Source organism: Orbicella faveolata, unplaced genomic scaffold (genome assembly GCF_042242905.1).
Source record: "Orbicella faveolata isolate gen_17 unplaced genomic scaffold, um_ofav_v1 contig_34, whole genome shotgun sequence".
In the NCBI taxonomy this organism is placed as follows: Eukaryota; Metazoa; Cnidaria; class Anthozoa; order Scleractinia; family Merulinidae; genus Orbicella; species Orbicella faveolata.
The window spans coordinates 2,062,501-2,083,794 of record NW_028301563.1 but is presented as its reverse complement, the minus strand read 5'-3'; the positions used below and the strand labels follow the sequence as shown (position 1 = coordinate 2,083,794).

Here is a 21,294-nt window from a genome sequence, read left to right as displayed (position 1 = left end):
TTTTTCTTTGAAAAGCTACAGTAAATCTTAAAACCTTACCTGTTATCATCTTTCTCTCGATAGATATAGCGCTTCTGTGTGCTAATTGAGCCATTTTGGTTTAAGCGGTCTGACGCTAAATAAAGATAGGCGGGGCAAAACAGAACACGTCGCCAGATAGCGACCAATTTTTGAAGACCATTTGAAAAAGCTTGCAAAAGTAACCAGCTCTCTCCACGTCTATGTCTGACCATGTCTATTTTTTCTATGCGTCGGACCGTTGAAACTAAAATCGCTCAAATGGCGCAAATACAAACTGTAAAGGCTAAATCGAAAGACTAAAAAAAAGATATCAGATAGTTTAAAAGGAAAACCGTGAGGTAGGTTTTAGAGTTTTCATCGAATTTTGAAATCCACGCAATTTCCTACAGAGCTTCATACCAATTCAAAACATACTTTAGTAACCTGTGGTAAAGAGCGCTTCAATAATGATTGGTCAAAAAACTTGACTTCACTTGACAAGTTTAGGAGACTCTTAATTTAAGGTGGCTGAACATAGTTTTTGATGCCTGTGTTTCATTCACCTTTTTCTCTGAAACCCTTGATCCTTTGGTCGCCAAAAAAGCAGCAAGCAAGTTAACACTGTTAACAACACAAACTTTGTTTGTTTTTTTGGTTTCTTTTTTTTATAGTTAGGCTGACGACGTTTGTGCCATTGCCATGGCAACATGAACGAGTAAAACACAGGTCTTTAAAATCGGTTTTGTTTATTTGCAGGAAATCTAGTCAGCAAGCTTGTAACGATACTCACAAGCTAACAATATTTTGATAATAATTTAGCAGAGATCTTTACTTTTCCCTTGTTGAAGGTTCGCTGGAATTTCTAGAATTCTTTTTGTTAAATTTCATCTTTTTTCAGTACTCCACTTACTTATTTCCTAAAGTACTTTTGGGCCAAATTTCGTGAAATTCTAATGAGTGCTTCTCGAGAAATAGGCCTATTTCCTAGAAAGCTATTTCGCATTCAATCGCACTATTTTGACTTAGTACGCATGCGATGCATTTAACTGAATTCTTTTGGTAACAACGAAAAATCTGAGGATTGCTGGGTTCTTTGCATCGTTACCTTCTCAATGATACCTTTGTAATAAAAGACTAAAACCATCAATACACTGCGTTCAATTATGAAGAAAAATAGCACAGATAGTGCAGGTATTGAGCAAATAAGATGATCGCTGTAGCGACCGCATGTTGGTCTTTTGCAATCCTTGTGCGCTCGCTGAATCGAGTTAGCAAGACCGCGCGCGAAAACTGTGTTCGGCCATCTTAAACTCTGGAGACCATCGTGGCAAATTATGGTAATAAATTAAGTTTGTAAATGCGCAATGAGGATTGTGTCAGAACTAAATAGGATCGAGATCAATCATATTCGTATTTGCTTTGGTGATAGATTTTACAGTTTGAGCTAATTATGTAGAGTTTACCCTTCACTTATTTTAAGTTGTTAGTTAAATAAAGACGGTCAACCTTATGCTAATAATCATCACGTTGCCGAGTTTGTCTTCAATGAACAAGACGTGAATTAGAAATGTAATTTGTTCTCAATTCTAAATTCTTCACAGATATAAATGTAAGTGAAACATGTTATGCTTTTATTATTGTTTGGATTTTATCGCCCAGAAAAGTCCCAGTTTTCTTTCTATTTTCAAAGTCTTGGAAAGCACATTGTACCAGTTCTTGTCCTAACCGGTTTAATGAGCCATATATGTGGTCTATTCCTACACTTCTTATATGTCATAAAAATGTTGCACCTGGCGCTAATAAAATCTCATGAAACTGAAGTGTCGTCAAAAAGTAAGTCACATATAGACTTGAATTAAAAATGTGATTTGTTTTCAAGTCTAAATTCTTCACAGGTATAAGTGAAACTTACTGCGCGTTTATTTCTGTATGGATTCTCCAGAAAAAGCTACTTTGTTACGTATGCAAAGAGAACATTTGCCATGCGTGAACGCACGTTGAGTCCCACTTTGTTGACCGCTGGGTATTTGCATCGACAGATGCACTCACTTCGTGCTATATAAAAAACAGTCAAAAGAAGCACCTGAACTTTGATACCATAGTTGTATATCAAATGCTATTTATGAACACAAGTGTGCGTATTGCAGGTAGGTAAAGTCCATCGGTTGGCTTCCACCCAACTTGAAAAACCAGCAACTTGGTGTACCAGTTCGACTTTATTCCGATTTTATACTAGAATGCAATAAAATAATCGTTATGTCACGGCCATAAAGCGAGTCCGTCTTTCATATGTCTGTGTTTTTCTGTTCATTGAATTTTTTTTTCACATTTAACCATGGTTGTCATGGTCTGTGTGCTCTTTTGGAGAAATGAAGAAAGCTACGAGGTCACGCAGGCTTCTATAACCCTTTTAAAGTTTTTTTTTTTTTTAGCTGAAAACTCAAAATCAGCTGAAAACCCAAAACAGTTCGGTTGTATCTCTCTACGTGCCTGTCCGCGTCAGACCCGTGAAACCTAAATTACTCAAATGGCATACAGAAGTGTTGGAACGACCGGAAAATAAGGATACTGGGAATCAAATCTAAGATTTAGACCTTCCAGTTTAATATGTCTTCGCAGTCATAGAATTGGCGTTTTTACATACCGCTACATGCACTTTTGGATTTTCTTTCGGGCAGGGAAAGAACCTATAATCTACTGTAACACGAATCGACACGGCACGCCATCAAATTCCATGGGCTCAACTCCTTTTATTTTCTAGCCCATAATTTTACAAATCCAATCCCCCGCGCGCCGGACGCCTGGGGCTTTTCTACTTAATAAAGGTTCAGTTCAATCGTCTGTCCAACTTGTGTTGACCGGTTTTACGAGCCATTTTGGGGGTCTATTCTTACCCTTAGCTTCTTACAAATTGTTTGTTTTATAAACATGGTGAACCTGGTACTAATAATTGTCACTTTGCCGATTTTGTCTTCAATGTAAAAGTTACACTTAGACGTGAATTTAAAATGCGTCCCCCAATTCTTAATTCTGCGCGGTATAACTCAGTAAAAGTCGCTCAGTTAAGTATACAAAAAGAAAATTTGCACTGCGAAAACGCACGTTGTTCCAATTTGGTGACCTCTGGGTGGGTGCATCGATGCTCTCACTTCGTGCTGTATGTAAACAGTCAGATGACGCACTTTTAAAGGTCTCACCTGAACTTTAATACCATCCATTGTATATCTAAGAAAATAAACACGCGTGTGTATGATGGCAATAACTTAAGTCGAATAATTGGCTTCCATTCAACTTAAAAAACCTTATCCATGGTATCACCAGTTCGACTTTATTCTGTTTTTATTCTAGACCGTGGACTGCAATGTAAGATTTGTAATATCATGATTCTTACGTCTTTTACTCGCCTGTGTTTTATTCTTCTTTGATTGTGTTCACTTTTAGCTGTTGGCTGTGTGTTCTTTTGAAGACATCGAGAAAGCTATAGGTTCAGGCAGGCTCCAGTAACCCTTTTAGATTCTGTTATTGAGGTTCCATTGGCTGAAAAAAATATAAAATAAATTAAATAAATACCACCTGGAGATTTGTTGAAACATTGCTCAATATTCCCAATGCAACTTTACAGGAACGCTTAGAGAATCACAAACCATCGTTGCATCAAGGCTGAACCTTCAATATCACTCAATCAAATGAGTGATACTAATTCAGAGTCTGGGTAGAGATATCTGCCAAATTCCTTCGATAAATTTCCAGGAAAAATAGCTCGTTGCAAATTTCTGTTTGTTATTAAAACTATGAGCAATGCAATGGTCTGAAACAAACTAACGAAATATTGACTTTTAATACTGGATACACCACTGAAATGTTGATATAAAAGTGAGTTTAATTTTCAACAATCTTCATTTCTATTAAGAGGTAATCACCTCGAATAATTAAGCCGTGATGTTTTCATGCAAGGAAGGTGCGCCTCAGCTGGTTTAATTGGTTATGCTTCTTGATGAGTGTTGGCGTAAAAGGTATCAACATTATTCTCTTTTATTACCTCGTTAACATAGTTTTTTTCGAACAACTTTTTCGAGAAACGTTTGCAATATGTGGAAGGAAACTAAACTTATATCAGCATTTTTGGAGCTTTGCTACGACAGCGTTTATTTTTAACAATGCTGCATCTCAAACTTAAAGGGAAAAAAGCTTTTGGACGTAATTTTTTACTGTTATTTTTATCTACCGTTGTTTTCATTATTGATCGCGCAGTTGTCAGTCTTAAACTCACTTTCTATATTAAGACGAGCAGATGCATATGATCGATAGTGCCCTTTATTTTTTTATTACTTTGTCTCTCGTTCTGATTTATTTAGCTTTAGATGCTAATAACCCTCCGACGTACAAGCTAACTCATACACCTACCGTGGTACAATCGGGGATGGATAAACCCCCACCGCCCTCGGGATTTTTATTCTGTTAAGGCGGAGGAAAATAAATTTACGTTGACTAGATAGCCCTGAGACTGCTCTACAACATGTTACCATTTTTGTTGGTTATAACGTCATATGACGTAAAATGACGTCAATTGACCCACCATTTTGGATCCGCCATCTTGGACTTCACTAGATTTATAAAAAGTCAAGAAATAATGGAGATTAGCGCAAATCAAGCCCAAATTCTTCTGAAATATACAAACTCATGAATTTGTGCAATTTGATGAAGAAAACTGGGAAAAATACAGAATTGTCTCCAAAAAAAGTTAACTTTTGGCCTGACCCATATGAAATTTGGTGGTTGCCATGGCAACGCCAAAAATGATGGACATACCATTGAAATATTAAAACTTCCGCAGAGAATGAAGGACCAGTTACTGAAAGTTTCAGCCACATAGAATAAATTGTCTTTTAAAAACTTTGAAAACACCTTATGGAGGGGGCTGTCTAACTTGTACGCCCGAGGGTTAAATCAAACATATGGCAGCCGCGCCTAAAATTTGAATTGACCAATCAGGATTCAGCAGGCGCGAAAAACTATACTGTCCCGAATTCGTTGTAAGTCAACAAGAAAAGCATTGAAGTCGGACAAATTTTCACACTGGAAACGGCATCAAATATGCACGAAAAGGAATTTTTAATTTCAAAAAACCATATCAGATTGCAAAAAGTGAAAATTATGAAACATTTTGAGCCTCCAAGCTTTTAATTTGGCCCCAACGTCAGACAACTCGCTCGTAGTTCGTCGATTGTCGCCTGGTAGGATAATAAGTCTGTTATTCTGAACCTCGAATTTTCAAGTTAACTATTAGAAGAGGCCAAGGCACCATTTGCATTGTCTTTATTTGTGTTAGCTGCGGAGAAAATGACTATCATCGTGTCGTTTCAGCAGGACAACTAAGTTTTGACTGCCACACGTAGTGCGGGCGCAGCTGCCGTATGTAAGGTTGTGTCGAGCTACAACAGTTTGACAAAGTATAAGAAAAATATTCTTCAGGGGAAGTGGGTTCACAGCCACCTTAAATTTTCGAAAATATGAAATTTAGCAGAAGGTCAAGTACGTTCTCCCCTACGCCGAAAAACAATGACAGGTGGCCGGAGGTGATATGTAGGGGCAGCTGTGTTCCAGGTTAGGAGACAACCATCGATTTACCTGTTAATAGCGTCCAAGCAACAAATGTTATCATGCAACAGTTAGTGAGGGACAGAGATAGAACCGAGAAGATTTAGCGTCAGCAACTTATCGTTTGCAATTAATGCCGTAAACTCAATTTGCTATATTACTATATAGCCACCAGCTGAAATTATGATGTATTCTTTTTCAATATAACGTCACAAGTTAATTGCATGATTTAAAGAGGGGGCATTGTTGACATTTAAAAATTGAAATTCAATTTTATCAGCTGAGATATTCGAGATCTTGTCACGTTCCTTCACTGCCTAGATTTTAAATGTGTCTTCCTATTTGTTTTTCCCAGTTTGTTTGATATAAAAGAAAGAGTCTAAGGTCGTAGAAACCCCAAATAATTAGGTTACACGCCAAGGAAAAGAATTTAAAAACTAACTTTATATTCTACATTGCTAACAAATGCATTATGCATGTTCCTCTCTCACTAAACGTTGGCTGGCAGCATGTTATTGGCTATAAATGAAAATTACAGGAAACCGTTAAACAAATAATCTGCAATACTCATCAAACCATAAGCCAATGAGGCTGCTGTGCACTGCCACGAAATTCTATACAAACGTGCTTAAAACTTATCGTTCTTAATTTTCAATCATCCGGTTAAATTGGTTGGCATCGGCAACAGAGAATGGAAGTCCGAATTTATGAACTAAACAGCTATCTGCTTTTTTTGGTGATACTTGTCTCTTCTTCAAATGGTTCTAAGGGTAAAGTTTCCCTCTTTTTGTAACTTTAAGACATCACTTTGGTGACAATCCGTTTTTCCCTTTGAGTTTTCATAACTGCACGTATATTTGGTTATTTATTTATTTATTTTTATCTCTACGATTAAAGTCATTGATGTTGGTGGTAAAACTTTCAGCCGAGGCATAGATAGAGGAATGGCTTACGCCAAATTTAAGGCTCACAAATTCTCCTACCTCAACATCACCAACGTTGGTTCGGATTATGTTCTCAAAAGCAGCGAGTGTGGGCTTGCTTGTGTTAACATACCGTCATGTTTCTCCTTTAACTTGGCTGCATTCCCCGATATCATGAGCGGAAAAGTCTTGTGTGAACTCCTCCCATCCGACATTTACAACAATTCGAAAAAATTCGTCGCAAGCCGGTTTCATTATCATTATAGCATTGCGGTAAGTGAAATATCAACTTTAAAAAATTGTACATATTTTCTCTCTGTTTCTTTTTGTGATCTTTCACAGTCCTGTGTTTTAGTGGTACAAATCGCTGAAACAACTTAGCCCGATCAGTAGAGAAAAAAGAGGAAGAAAGAAAAAAGAAAGAAGCAAAAAAAAAAAAAAAACTCTTAAAGGAAATCGGAGCTTTTTTATGTATAATTGACTGCAATTGAAATGCCACTTTCAACAACGTTCAGCAGTTTCCTAAGATATGAAATATTAAATTAATTTTAATTTTGAGGTCCTTCAAATTCTCTTCCTTAGTTGTGACTTTTCTACTCTAATTACTTTTAAAGCGTCACGGAGACTTAATGATTAATTACCAAGCCATAGGTTATAATGAGACAGGTCGTAATTTTGTTGATATCCTAATATTAATGTCACTTCATTTCTCGAAAGCTGCCGGATCTTTCATTTCTGAAAGCTTGAATCACCGCAGCAGTTTGGTCTTTCGGAAGAATTTATTGTTTATTTTTGGCGGATTTCTTTTATAATCGGAAGAACTAATATAATTACTACAACTCAAAACTAAAGCTCTTCGATTGTGGTTCCTAAACCAGTAATAGAGATATTAAACAGAGGAGAATTTTTTTTCACCAAGATGGGATTGTCTGTTTCATTGAAGGACGAGGCCGATAATTATCCGTGTAAAATTTTGGACTTGATCAAACGAGACTCATGCAATACTAAATTTCAGAGAAAGTAATTAACTTTTAAAACAGAGCCGACAGAGCGACTTGGAAAAACTGCTCGGCACGAGGACATCATTTTCCTTTTTCTTTTCAGTCTCCATGCATCAGTTGGCCTTGTCAAAACAATGGAAAGTGTGCTGCACATTACGAGAAGAACAGTTATGTGTGTGTGTGTGCCAAGGGATACACAGGGAAACATTGTGAAACAGGTAGCGTTCAAACTTTTTGTAACGAACAGTAGTAACAGGACTGGGTAGAGTCCAATTCGGTTTGCGCTCATACATGTGACCCAAACTGAAACGGAAAAATGTTCGCGAAAAAACAAATGGACAAAGCGGAGCTCGTTTACCATTTATACTCTAAATTACATCCAGTCATGAGGCCATCAAACTTGTGTTTGTAAGTCGGAAGCTCAATGAGGATCTCAAGATGCAAAAATCTAAAAGTCCTCCATTGTTAAATTCAATTGAAACCTACCAATGTGATACAGGACATTTAGAATATACTCGTGAGCACCAGCACGAGAGCGTGGATGGACAAAAATGAAAGCCGTTCTTGTCAAATCAAACAAAACGCTCGGATACCACAGCGTCTCTTACAAAAGTTTCAAGTAACTGTACTTGCGAAATACAAAACGAACCAGTAAAATTGTATGCTGTTTTAAGAAGATGTTATTCATACACAAGCTCAAACCAGAACTGAACGTGCGAACAGATCCAGTTCGTGTTATAGTGTTTGTTTAGCCACCTGTTCAGTCATTATGTTAAATACGGCAGCATGGAGGATCCAACATGGGACTGTAAATAAGACGTTACAAAACCACCGAGAAAGGTGGCAATAGTTACTGCTAGAAAGTGCAGAAAAACATGTGTGTGAGTAAGCAGTTGTCAAGGAAACACCAGGATCCCTAAGTAATCGGACATGTTTTAATTTTTTTAAGTTGTTATAAATTATTACTTTCTTGTTTTTCTTATTATTTTCATTTCGAATTAGACATCGATGAGTGCGCTAGTAACCCGTGTCTGAACGGTGGAACTTGCACCGACGGAGTGAATGGCTTCACGTGCAGCTGTGTATTGGGATTCAGAGGAAAACGGTGTCAAATAGGTTAGTGTCTTTATTCCTGAAATTTGTGAGAGAGGTTGCGTGCAGCATTCCTAAAGAGAATCGCGAGACTTCTAGCACAGTTTGTAACATAACAGCTTAGAATAACAACTCTGGTTCAAGAGCAATTTTGCTACAGAAATACCACAGGTACTTTTGTGGAGTAAAATCAATTTAACTCTGGACACACTTATAAAGTAAACCTCGCTTGTATCTTGTGTTTTTTGCAACCGGGGAGAGGGATTTTAAAGCTATGATACTAAAAATTGAAGGCAATGAAACTTGCAGAATGCATTTTGGGTCCAAAAAAGCTTCGACGAAATCCTATGAGGAAAATTTATTGCATTTTCGTGATCAAACTGCTTATCCTCATCAAATTCATGAGAAGACGCGACAAACTAATCACAGCGACTGAAAGAATGAAAGCACAGACTCGGCGCCGGACACGAAATCCGCAGAGCAAAGCGACGAAAACATTTCACGCTAAGAAAGTTTTAAGAAAGGAAAGGAAAAGGTTATCGATGATGGGCAAAAAGTGTATTTATTAACTCAAAAGTATTCTGACGGGGAAATGTAGCCCAGGATTCGTCGGTGGAATCGGTCATCACGAAACTAGAAGGCTGTACGAAAAGTGTGCAAGCAGCTTAAAGTTTTTGTGCTTGGCGAAGCGATTCAACGCAGTGTTAAACGATAACTTCCAAAGTTTTGCGAATGGAATAAAGGTTAGTTACAGAAACGCTGCTTCCGAAATTTATTCAGAATTTATTTCCTTATGCTGAAGGCTTTGAAGTCCGTGTTTCTCTGTATTTTGTTGAATTAAGACTATTGCTTGAAAGCTAATTATGGAAACCAAATTCATTTTATCGTGCCATGCATTCATGCATTGAGTTTAAACTCAAAATGTCAGATAGGAAAAAAAATCTTTTCCCTGCTTTTTTGACAACCCAAATTGATCAGTCAAGCCCAGCTGACTTCGTGCTCCACAGACCGTGGAAAGCACCGAAAATAGGGTTTGAAACTTCCTTAATTTTAAATATAATCTCAAGCGTAACTGGAGTCAGCGTAAAATTTTTGCCGCGGAAAAAAAAAGATAAAGCTTTATATGACGACCGACTTCTGGTCCTTTTTTTTCCTTCAAATTTCCATTTATATCTTGAATGAAAAGATATTCGCGATATCTCAGCCAGTGAAAAGCAAAACTGTTTGTTACATTTGTTATCGCTAGAGTTACGAGTAGAGCTGCTATAGATCGGGAACCGTGGTTTACCGGTACAATAGAACATAGGTTTAGCAACTGTGTTTACCAATCAGAGCGTGCGTCGGTAATATCTCAGTTATTTTATAATCTAATATAATTCACATTATAACATAGCGCGCGCGCTAGACCGATCTAATTCCTATTGAGCCATCATGAACAAAATTTCCATGTACGCACGGCCGTGCGTATAAACGATGACGTGTGTAATGATCAGCGGTATTTCGTATTAGTACAGAGTACAGTCATGCGCATTGTACCGGGACTCGGTAGCCATGTTGGAATAAAAACTTGGATGTTGTTTACTGGAGCTGTGTTTATCCGAATCCATCGTGCTCTTAGAACAAGATTATTACAGACGTGTGCAGTTTCAATTTAGCTGAAAAATTTCCGTCGAGGTTAGAGCAAGTTCCTTTTGTTTAAGAGCAGATTCCTGTTAATACCGCGCATGAGATGACATTCGCGAAATTTCGGATTCTTCATATTTTGCCCAAATAACCTCTAGAGTAAGTTGTTTTCGAAAATACCATTCAAAGGTCCTGAAGCGTTTTAGTTTTTTCGAAATCGAGGAAAGTCCGAAATCGCCATTTTAGCTGCCTGCCGCTGCCGAACATGGCCGAAAATTGTGCACTTTCTTTTCGCTCGTACAGATCAACGCGATGATATCTATCAATATACTTTGGATAGCTCATAGTGCATGTCTTGCTCTTTCTAAAGCAATAATTTGATTAGCAAAAGCTCCAAGTGTTTTAATATTTTAGGCCGATACGAGTACCTTCATCGAAGCTCGTGAGCGAAAGGGCTAATTTTAGCTAATTTCAATACTCTCAAAAGCCCACTGGTACATTGAATTTGAAGTCGAAACTAAATTTTCTGAAAGCCCATACTCCATATTATGTTGTGTGAAAGTCTCTTCCGCGGCCCGAAAAAAATACCCTGTCGAGAGCAATAATTAAACGTGTGGTACATTTTGAGAAATTCGTCATTCGTGAAACCAACATGGAACTTGGAAAGCTACCTTCATCAAGAACAAAAATAAGCGAATGGAAGCCTTTTTCGTCAATAAAGATGCTTGCAATCTGTTTGTTTTTCCTTTTAGATTGACCACATGATTAACTTTGGCAAAAATTTGCAGTTAAATGAAAAAAGACACTGCTTTCGGTACATTGTAATGTTATGCAAATTTATTTCGATCACCGGCACGTGCATATCGCCCGAAACTGATTTAACTTCCGCCTATTGTATGTTTCTTTTGGAAGGTTACAGCTGTAGCACACATCATTCGTTCAATATCGGCAGTTTTATGTGGAAGACCCACAGCCGAAAAAAAACCAACAACAATTTGAAAAGTGAAACTTGAGTAATCAATCAATCGATTACAGTTGCATCCATGATGTTTGGCGTAAATATTCGAGCACAATCATTTCATGTAAACATACACACTCTACTTTAAAAATAACCGTCTCCTCGCAGCATTTCTTGAAATCCTGGTCTGAGACTAGGTAATGATAACAAAACGCGAGCAGTTGGCGAAACCTCATGATCAACTGTCGCAGAGTTGTGGCATAAATATTACGGCAAGATAATTCGACCGTTGTATTTCTAACCCGTGTGCTTGCAATTCTAATGGGTACAATTGCTCCTGTTTTTTACCACCAGATTTATAGATGAATAGTTCGTTTCCTATCACCTTATATGGCACATACCTCTGAATAAAACACATACCGTGACATCATTTTGCTTCGAATGTTCCAACAGTCGTCCGCCACTTGAAAAATGTATAAAGCAGCAAGACAGAAAACCACAAATGTTTCTTCGCCAATCGTACTATGCTTTCCAGATTTCTTCCTTATAAAGTTTCCAGACTTCGCTCCCTTTGAAAATTTCACGATTTCGCCGTTCTGTTAGCCAGTCCGAATAACTGTCATGGTGTTGGTTGAGTAAATACTTGACTTTTGTTTGGTGGTCCCAGTTCAGACAAATCGGCAAATGTGGATTGCGTGACAAACACGTGACAAACGGCCACTTGCGGAGTGAGCGAAGACGGCGGCTGTTTGCTCGTGCAAGTAAGGCAGCTCGCATTGTCAGCCTAACTAAACATTTTTGGACGAAACTGGAAGATGTAGCGGGGAAGGGGTTGCTGTTTAATTCTGCAAAAGGACAGAACTCGACGAATCACAGAGCTGCGGGTCCTGCTATCACGGCATGTCTACGCAGATTAATGGAAAGTATTACCGCGTTCACAAAAGTTCTGCAACACACCTTTCTTCTTTACCTTTAAAATACATTTTTGTCGTTTGTGCTTTTTGAATAGAAATGCACCGTTGATAGTGCTGGGATACAAAAAGAACAAAAGAAGCCTAGAGGGTATCGGATTTTAGTTACGCGGTGTGCGTTCACATACATATTCACCCCTGTTGCTTTCTACTAAACTATATAAACTATAATATGGGCGCTTTCCATTCGACCATAAATTCTGAAATTTTCGAATCAGGCATGAATGGTACGGATATTTCCTGGGAAAGGTTCCAGAAAATCCGGAAATTTTTGGTCGAATAGAAAGCGCCCATATATATACCTCCTTAGCCGAGAATTCGGTAGCAGAAAAATCGGACAGTCAGAAGAACTAAAATTTTCCTTTTTTTACCTTGAGAATTCATGATTATGCATAAAGCGAACTTCTACATCCGTAAGTAGGCGGTATAATTATTGTAGCCTTATTTTGCACATTTTAGAGGCAAAAGTAAGAGCGAATGTATGGACTGTCCACCGGGACAAAAAATGTGTCTGTTGTAGAGAGGAGTCCGCTGTGGAGAGGTGACCGTTAGTGGAGGTTCGACTGTATAGTCTATGTAGTTTTTGAAAAGTCCCAGTCATGTCCCCGATGCATTTCTGTACCAAAAGCACAAACAATATACCTGTGTTTTAAAGTTGAATAGGAAGGGTGTGGTTTTTTGTTAACAGTAATAAAGTCGAAACTTTCTTCAACGGTTACGTTTGGAACAGAGGAAAGTGGCGGTATCAGTAGGGGTGAAGTACGACACCGATATTTTCTTGGGATTTAAGATTTTTATCTCAAAAAAAAAAAATGCTCAGTGTAACATGTAAATACGTAACACGATCAAAATATATCAATAAGACAGAAACTAAACAGAAATAGAGACCAACGACGCGCGGTATAGATCAAGTTTCGTGACCACGTCCAATAAAAAATGGGGTTTTGTAGACAGGGTTCGTCAGTTGTTGATTGTCTGGCCGTTTCGGAGAAGTTATTTTGGCAGTTGGGACTTGTTTTAGTGGCTGTTGCCGTTGTGTAGAGGTCGCCATTCTAGAGAGGTTAAAATAAGAGTGACCGTCCGCCAGTACGAAAAACGTGGCCGTTGCAGAGAGGTGGCCATTTCTGTAGAGGTAGCTGATAGTGGAGCTTCGAATGTAGTTTCCCTATTTTCACGCAGATGTAGAGAGAAAACACCCTGCCTACACGCGAGCAAGGAACACTTTTGATTCCCTGTCCACGCCCCCAGCGAGGCGCGCAGACTCCCATATAAAAATGACGGGGGTGCTTTTCCTGCCTTTTAGGGGTTAAAAATGAAGTTTAAGTAGCCTTTAGGGTGTTGAGCCTCAAAAGGTCCACAGCGGGAGCTTTTGGGATGCCTTTTAGGGTACTGATCCGAAAAGAAATATGACAGGAGATAATGTTTCATGTAAGAATTGGTATCTCCTAGGAGAGGAAAAATTTCAAGCCACGCCCACCAAACAGGAACAAGCGTTCTTTTCAAAATTTCCACGAGCACCCCCGTCCTTTTTATTTGGGTGTCCCCCTCCCCTCGAGGTCTACGTTGCCATCTTCACTCACTTTGCAAAACGTCATATTTTCACGATTGTCACGCAATCCACATTTGCGACTACGACCACCAAACAAAGTCAAGTACTCAACTAACCCCATGACAGTTATTCGGACTGGCCAACAGAACGGCCGGCGAAGGCTTGGAACTTTACAAGAGACAAATATCTGGACAGCGTAGTGCGATTGTTTTATAGCTGAGCCCCATACTCATATAGGAAAGAAAAAGAAACCCAGGATTTGATTTTCTCATGGTTATCATGGCTAGCGGTATTGCTCGTGGGCGCGTATGCCCGACGGCGACGACGGCAACGGAGTTCCCCAACATGGCAGCCATACGCCAAATAATAGGTTGACAGACATGCAGCCTTGGTTTACCGTGTACTTCCTTGATATTGGACAACCATGTTATGATCAATTGCCACCTGTCAAAACAAGGTATCCGCTGACTAGTATCACGTGACCATATCGCGGGCTCAACTTTACAGCTCCTCGACTTCACGTGTTTTTTAAGTTGACCACTGACCAAGTGCTGGTTATCGACTGGATCGCGGGCTCATATTAGGTTAACTTGTTAGAAACAAGGCAGGATTCCTCGGAAGCCGGTTAACGCTAACTCAGGATTAAAAGTTAACCAAATTATAACTTTTTCTTCTATACAAATGTTTTTTGCTGTTTTGTTTTGTTTTGTTTATAGGGTGATTATTCAAACTCAAAACAGAAGGCCAAACAATATACAGAAAACCTCACCGCAAAGTTACAAAACTCAAATCAAAATTCTACTTTTTTCTGGGTTAGCTTAATCAGGCTTTGAACAACCCGGCCCAGGAGCCACACTCTTAGGTTGGCCTAAATCTGTATATTACGTTTTGCAAGTGGCGGACGACTGTTGGAACATTCGAAGCAAAATGATGTCACAGTATAAGTTTATTCAGAGGTATGTGCCATATTAGGTGATAGGAAACGAACTATTCATCTATAAATCTGGTGGTAAAAAACAGGAGCAATTGTACCCATTTAGAATTGCAAGCACACGGGTAAGAAATACAACGGTCGGATTAAAACTGGAGTTAAGTAATACTAATAAAAATGAAATGCAGAATTGATTTGTTTCGCTTGTGGCCAGTCTGTTTCAGTTCAATCGATTGAGCTTACGAAATGGCAGAGACCTAACCTAGTTCTCCTAAGCCTAAGCATAATTGTGCGATTATATTACATTACATATCTTTCGGTTTCAAACGGTTCCTTAAATGCTTCTATCTTTTATTCAGTGTGCAAGGCCTGGCAAGGCAAGATATACGAATACAAATAGAAAATAAATAAACAAAATAAAATGAAATTTGTGAGTTGCAGTGTTAGCAGGTAGTTACGATACACTTCTATCGTCGTTGTTACCAAACATTTTTCAGATATCGACGAATGTAGTGCTTCCGTCCAAGTTTGTGATGTTAATGCCAACTGTCAGAATACTCGTGGATCATATCTTTGCTCTTGTAAAGCTGGATACAGTGGAGATGGAAAAAAATGCACAGGTAGGTTCTGCATAAACTAAATAAGTTACGCTATAAGCTAAAAGGAACGAGCTAACAAATGATATTAGAACTAAAGTAGGCACTAATGAAGTTAATAACAAAAATCGATCGCTTAAGTTTGACTAATGTCGGAATTTATTGTGATTTCACTCTTTAGATTTTTTAGTATAATTGTGCGATTATATTCCATTAGATATCTTTTGGTTTCAAACGGTTCCTTAAATAATTTTATCTTTTATTCAGTGTTCAAGGCCTGGCAATTAAACCGCAAAATAAAATGAAGTTTGTGAGTTGCAGTGTTAGCAGGTAGTTACGATACACTTTTATCGTGGTTGTTACTAAAAATTTTTCAGATATCGACGAATGTAAAGCTTCCGTCCGAGTTTGTGATGTCAATGCCATTTGTCAGAATACTCTTGGATCTCATGTTTGCTCCTGTAAAGCTGGATTCACCGGGGATGGTAAAACTTGCACAGGTGAGGATATACTGAATGTTTTAGGAGAGAGAGCATATGTATTCCACAGGAAAAGGGACAGAAAGTATACGTACATACATATTATCTTTTTCTCAGCTCGCGAGCGGGCGCAATTCAACAATTCCTGCAATCTAATTGGTTCCTGGAGAGGGCGGAATTTTTTCATTCGAACCGCCACAGCGAGCGGAATCCGTCGAGTTAATCTATTTTCGTGAACGAATTAGCGGTAATCGTCAATCTTTCGCCCTTTTCACACTTCCATAGACGATTAATCAACGCAAGTTTACCCCTATTTACCTTTAAATGGCAATGAAAGTAATTGTAAGTAAATTCAATTGAGTTTTTGGAAGTTGTGAGACTTTGTTTGGCTGTTTGTCGCTCGGCGCTGTAATGGTGCGTAATCCTGTGTGTCTCTCTCTGCACAATTTTAAGTAAAATATGAGTCAATTTAAGTCCAGTTTACCTCTCTGATCGTTGCTGTATTTGAGAGAATTTCTGTGGAATATGCTTAACGAATTTCCTCGCTATCTGCTACTCAATTTACGGTAGAAAAGTCTGATTTCGAGTGATTCGCAACGACTGATCCTGACAGAATTTGTTTTAGTGTACAACTTTAAACTTTGCACGAAATTTCACACCGGAAAAACACTTTTGGAGAACTTTTAAAAATATTCAACTGGATGTTAGATTCTGGACAGACATAGACATATATAGACATAGACTGTTGCTGGGAATTTTTATCAATCTCATTAAGTATGTGTCTCGGTCAGATAAAGGTTATGGTGTGTTATAAAATAAAGATAATGCATATTCTGTCTTGATGAATAGACCCTTTTCATAAATGGTTGCCAATTACTAACTCCTTTGTGTGCTTTTATACTAGCCTCACTAAACTCGTTTGAGAGTAAAAGTTCATTTGAATTATTAACTCAAAAACGGCGCAATAAACCACGCGGGATGATGGGAGAACACGAAAAAAACTTGTAAATCACTAGCCGCTACTAAAGGCGAGTGATTTACAAGCTTTTCGAATGTTCTTCCAATATCCCAAGTGGTTTATTGCACCGTTAAACCCATAGAAAGAGTGGTTTGTCGCTTTTATGAAACTACTATAGAAAACGTCTGTCAATGAAAGGAAAATTTATTGTACTTTCGTGATCAAGCTGCTTATCCTCGTCAAATTCATGGGATGACGCGACAAACTAATCACAGCGATTGAAAGAATGAAAGCACAGACTCGGCGCCGGACGCGAAATCCGCAGAGCAAAGCGACGAAAACATTTCAGGCTAAGAAAGTTTTAAGAAAGGAAAGGAAAAGGTTATCGGTGAAATGCAAAAAGTGTATTTATTAACTCAAAAGTATTCTGACGGGGAAATGTAGCTCAGGATTTGTAGGTGGAATCGGTCATCACGAAAATAGAAGGCTGTACGAAAAGTGTGCAAGTAGTCCAAACCTCATGTGCTTGGCGAAGTGATTCAACGCAGTTTTAAACGATAACTTCCAAAGTTTTGCGAATGGAATAAAGGTTAGTTACAGAAACGCTGCTTCCGAAGTTTATTGAGAATTTATTTACTTATGCTGAAGGCTTTGAAGTCCCTGTTTCTCTGTATTTTGCTAAATGAAAACTATTGCTTGAAAGCTAATTATGGAAACCAAATTCATTTATCATGTTATGCATTCATGCATTGAGTTTAAACTCAAAATGTCTGATAGAAAAAAGTCTTTTCCCTGCTTTTTTAACAACCCAAATTGATCAGTCAAGCCCAGCTGACTTCGTGATCCATGGACCGTGGAAATCACCGAAAAAAGGGTTTGAAACTTCCTTAATTTTAAAGATAATCTCAAGCGTAACCGGAGTCGGCGTAAAATTTTTGCCGTGGGAAAAAAAAAGATAAAGCTTTATATGACGACCGACTTCTGGTCCTTTTTTTCCTTACAAATTTCCATGTATATCTTGAATGAAAATATATTCGTGATATCTCAGCCAGTAAAAAGCAAAACTGTTTATTACATTTGTTATCACTAAAGTTACGAGTAGAGCTGCCATAGATCGGGAACCGTGGTTTACCGGTACAATAGAACATAGGTTTAGCAACTCTGTTTACCAATCAGAGCGTGCGTAGTATCTTAGTTATTTTATAATCTAATATAATTCACACTAGTAGAATTTTACTAGTATACTAATGCAAACGCTGTACTCTGATTGGCTGAGCCATTGCACACTATCAGCCATTAGTGTGCAGTGGCTTCGTTTGGTCCAAAAAATTGCAACGTTTCCTCGTTTCTCCGAAGTTTTGAAAGGACATTTAGAAACAAATGGATAATCAAATAGCTGAGAAGACTAAACGAAGGGCAATTTCGGTTTCTTGAATTAAAAAGCTCGAAATTTTTCACAGAAACTGATAAGCGCGCGTACACAACTGCAAATGTCAAATTGACAATTCAGTCCGTGTAAATTCTCTAAATCGTGAAGTTTAATATTAAGATCAGAAATATTTAGAATCGTTATTTAAAGGAAAATTCAGTTAGAATTCTACTCAAAGAATTAGATTATTCGCTCTCGATTTCTATGAGGCGATAGTTGATTCAGCCTGCGGCTTCATCAACTATCACCTCATAGAAATCTCGAGCTCATAATCTAATTGTTAATCATAACATTGCGTGCGCGCTAGACCGATCTAATTCCTGTTGAGCCATCATGAACAAAATCTCTACGTACGCGCGGCTGTGCGTATATAAGATGACGCGTGCAGTTTCAAGTTAGCTGAAAAATTTCCATCGAGTTTAGAGCAAGTTCCTTTTGTTTAAGTTTCGGCAATGTCAAGATTATTCTAAACAATCCAAACTCTACTTCGAGCCTTTGACTTTTGCCAAGCTAAGATGTTTACTTAAATGTGAGTATTTTGACTTTGTCTACATTTTCATCGAGTATTTTTGAGTTTGTCTGCCTACATTTTCATTACAATTAATTCGAAGAAGCGAATTTTTCATTGACAATTTTAGAAACCAGGTAAAGCGTTTTCGCTCAACCGTTCCCGTCAACTGATTGTGGCCGATGTTAGGATCTTAATGACCTCTGTTTTTCTTCACCGCGCATTGAAAGAACTTTGTAGTCAATCACAAATAAAACATGTTTTAGCGCCCAAGTCATTGTTGCCAAGTTATAAAACAATTGGTTCATGCGTTTAGCTCTGCGTATATCTAGTTATGGATGCACTTGGGAAGTTTGGAGAGCATTCAAGAAGCTAGAGCTGCTCTCGGCTGTCGCCTCGAACCGAACTCTTACGCTTCTTTCGTGCTCTCCAAACTTCCCGCATGCATCCATAACTCGATATACGCACGCTACGCATGAATCAATTCTTAAATAGTTCACTGATATATAATTCGCAATTGACAGCCATTTACGAAGAGGGTCTCAAATTGATTTTGAAGTCGACGAAGTAAACCACTTGCAGTCTTGTAACCAGGTTTTGTCTTGCGGTTGTTTGTTATACAGCTGTAAGTAAGGACTGCGCTGAGCTGTACAAATCTGGAAAACGAAGCAGCGGTGTGTATACAATCAACCCTGATGGATTAGGTGCCTTTGATGTTTTCTGTGATCAAACAACAGCTGGGGGAGGGTGGACTGTGTTCCAGAAAAGAATAGACGGCTCGGTTGACTTCTACCGCAACTGGACTGACTATAAACGAGGATTTGGTAATCTTGGTGGTGAGTTTTGGCTCGGACTTGATAAGGTATACCGCCTGACCAGCAGTGGAAAAGATAAGCTCCGTGTTGACCTGGAAGACTTTGCAGGAAACACTGTTTACGCCGAGTACGATTCGTTTGAAGTTGGGAGTGAGAGAACTAAGTACCAGCTGAGCATAGGAAATTACTCAGGTTAGTAATAGTTTCATTTGTGCGCACTGGCTTCTGGTTGCTTAGTTTTACGGCGCAAATCGTGTAATTTGGCGAGATTAAAACGCGCAACTTTGGAGAGCAATCACTTTCTGAAACTTTCAATCAATCACCAGTGAAAATTCATCGTTGCGTTGTTGGTTGGGTGAACGTTTTTTTTTTTACTTTTAAAATTTCATCGGATTCGTTTCCGATTGGCTAATTAAGTTTTAATTGATTTAGTATAATGTCAGTCACTAAAATTTTCATTGCTGACTGAATCTCGTGCAGTAACTTTTAAACAAGACGCTCTAAGAGCGTTTACTTGGGCTTCGTAACGCAATATCAAGTTGTACTTTACCAGTAAGCTTATTGAATACAGTGAAAACAAGTGAAAGAGTCGGGATATTTCAACACAAGAGTTTATAAGCTTAGATATTTACTGTTCAAGTTGCTTCGTTGAGTATCCTCTTCATTCAGCTAGCTTGTTTTTTTCGTTCATCTTACGACGATTCTTTATTTTTTCAACATTTCAGGTTTTCATCTTAGCATCATAGTTTGTTTCTAAGTCAGAAATCACAGGTTTTTGTCAGTGTTTTCGTAGTTTGAACTCCTACATGGCTCATTTGTTATCCCGTGAGAACGAGATTGAGCTTTGCTTATTTGGCGGGCTTTCAAGCAATATATTTCGTAAACCGATCCGTTCCGAAAACGATCGACATCTTTGTATGTGAGATGAACGTATGAGGCGTGATTCTTTTTCAGACCTTCTTCACAAAACACAGCATTCTATAAATACCCCTGTCACGCGGCGGCCATATTGGATATGACGTATGTACTTTAGGCATGGAATCGAGGCGATGCGTGGCAAATTACCAACATCACAATGGCGTCTTCTGCTTCCGCGAACAATGAGTTTTGGAACACTAATCATGCCGATGTCCCTATTATCACTGGCTCGTTTATCGAGAATTTTGCTTCAGAGAACCTTCCGATAAAGGCTTCATTATGACGAGGATATATATTTTTCCACGAAAGTTTCGTACACGATACTATAGGTTAGTTCGCATCAGTTTCTTCAAAGCCTTTAAGAAACACCATCTTAGATGAGTTGCTGTTTCATTTCAGTGAGAAACTCATCAAATCAGGTTGGATGAACTATTCGTTCCTGTTGTTTTCGAAGCATGAAGCCTCACTCTTGTTTGATCAGTTTTGGGCCGCAGAGAGACGTCCCTGAGATACAATCCTTTTCTTGCAGCTGTGCTGTTTGTAAAGGATTCAGCCATCACACCATAGGCGTATGGTATACACTGTCCCACTACCAACTCTTGGATTAAAGAGCATTCCACCCATTGTTTCAAAAACATCTCTACCTCAGATTCGTGTTAAATGACTGTGATTTTCTTCAAGTTCCATGGGGAAGAAATTGCCAGTCTTTTGGTGAAGCTGACAGTTTTTCCACAATGACTTCTGTCAATGATCTTGGCTGAATCCCATCTAATCTCTTGGGAACATGCCATGTCTCAAATGAAAATAAAACTTTGTGAAAGGCTGGTACAACTGAAAATGAACTTGATGAGTTACAGGAAACAAAATTGTTTGACAGCCTTTGATGTATCCGTCTTTAAGGCTTAAGTACTTTGTAGTATACTTTAATATCTGTTGCAAAATGCC

The 21,294-nt window shown here is 38.5% G+C and overlaps 1 protein-coding gene and 1 long non-coding RNA gene across 2 annotated transcripts in view; both read left to right on the top strand.

Moving 5' to 3' along the window:
- The window catches only part of LOC149104279 (uncharacterized), a 117,114-nt gene that overhangs the window by 78,868 nt on the left and 16,952 nt on the right, over positions 1-21,294 (top strand). The gene's annotated exons all lie outside the window — the stretch shown is intronic.
- The window catches only part of LOC149104281 (uncharacterized), a 24,939-nt gene continuing 9,908 nt past the window's right edge, over positions 6,264-21,294 (top strand). The window contains exons 1-6 of the mRNA XM_089272123.1: positions 6,264-6,368; positions 6,496-6,794; positions 7,626-7,740; positions 15,144-15,266; positions 15,620-15,742; positions 19,240-19,623. Coding sequence (XP_089128249.1) covers positions 6,290-6,368; positions 6,496-6,794; positions 7,626-7,740; positions 15,144-15,266; positions 15,620-15,742; positions 19,240-19,623 — 1,123 coding nt within the window. The 5' untranslated portion in view covers positions 6,264-6,289. The remainder of the gene's footprint in view (positions 6,369-6,495; positions 6,795-7,625; positions 7,741-15,143; positions 15,267-15,619; positions 15,743-19,239; positions 19,624-21,294) is intronic.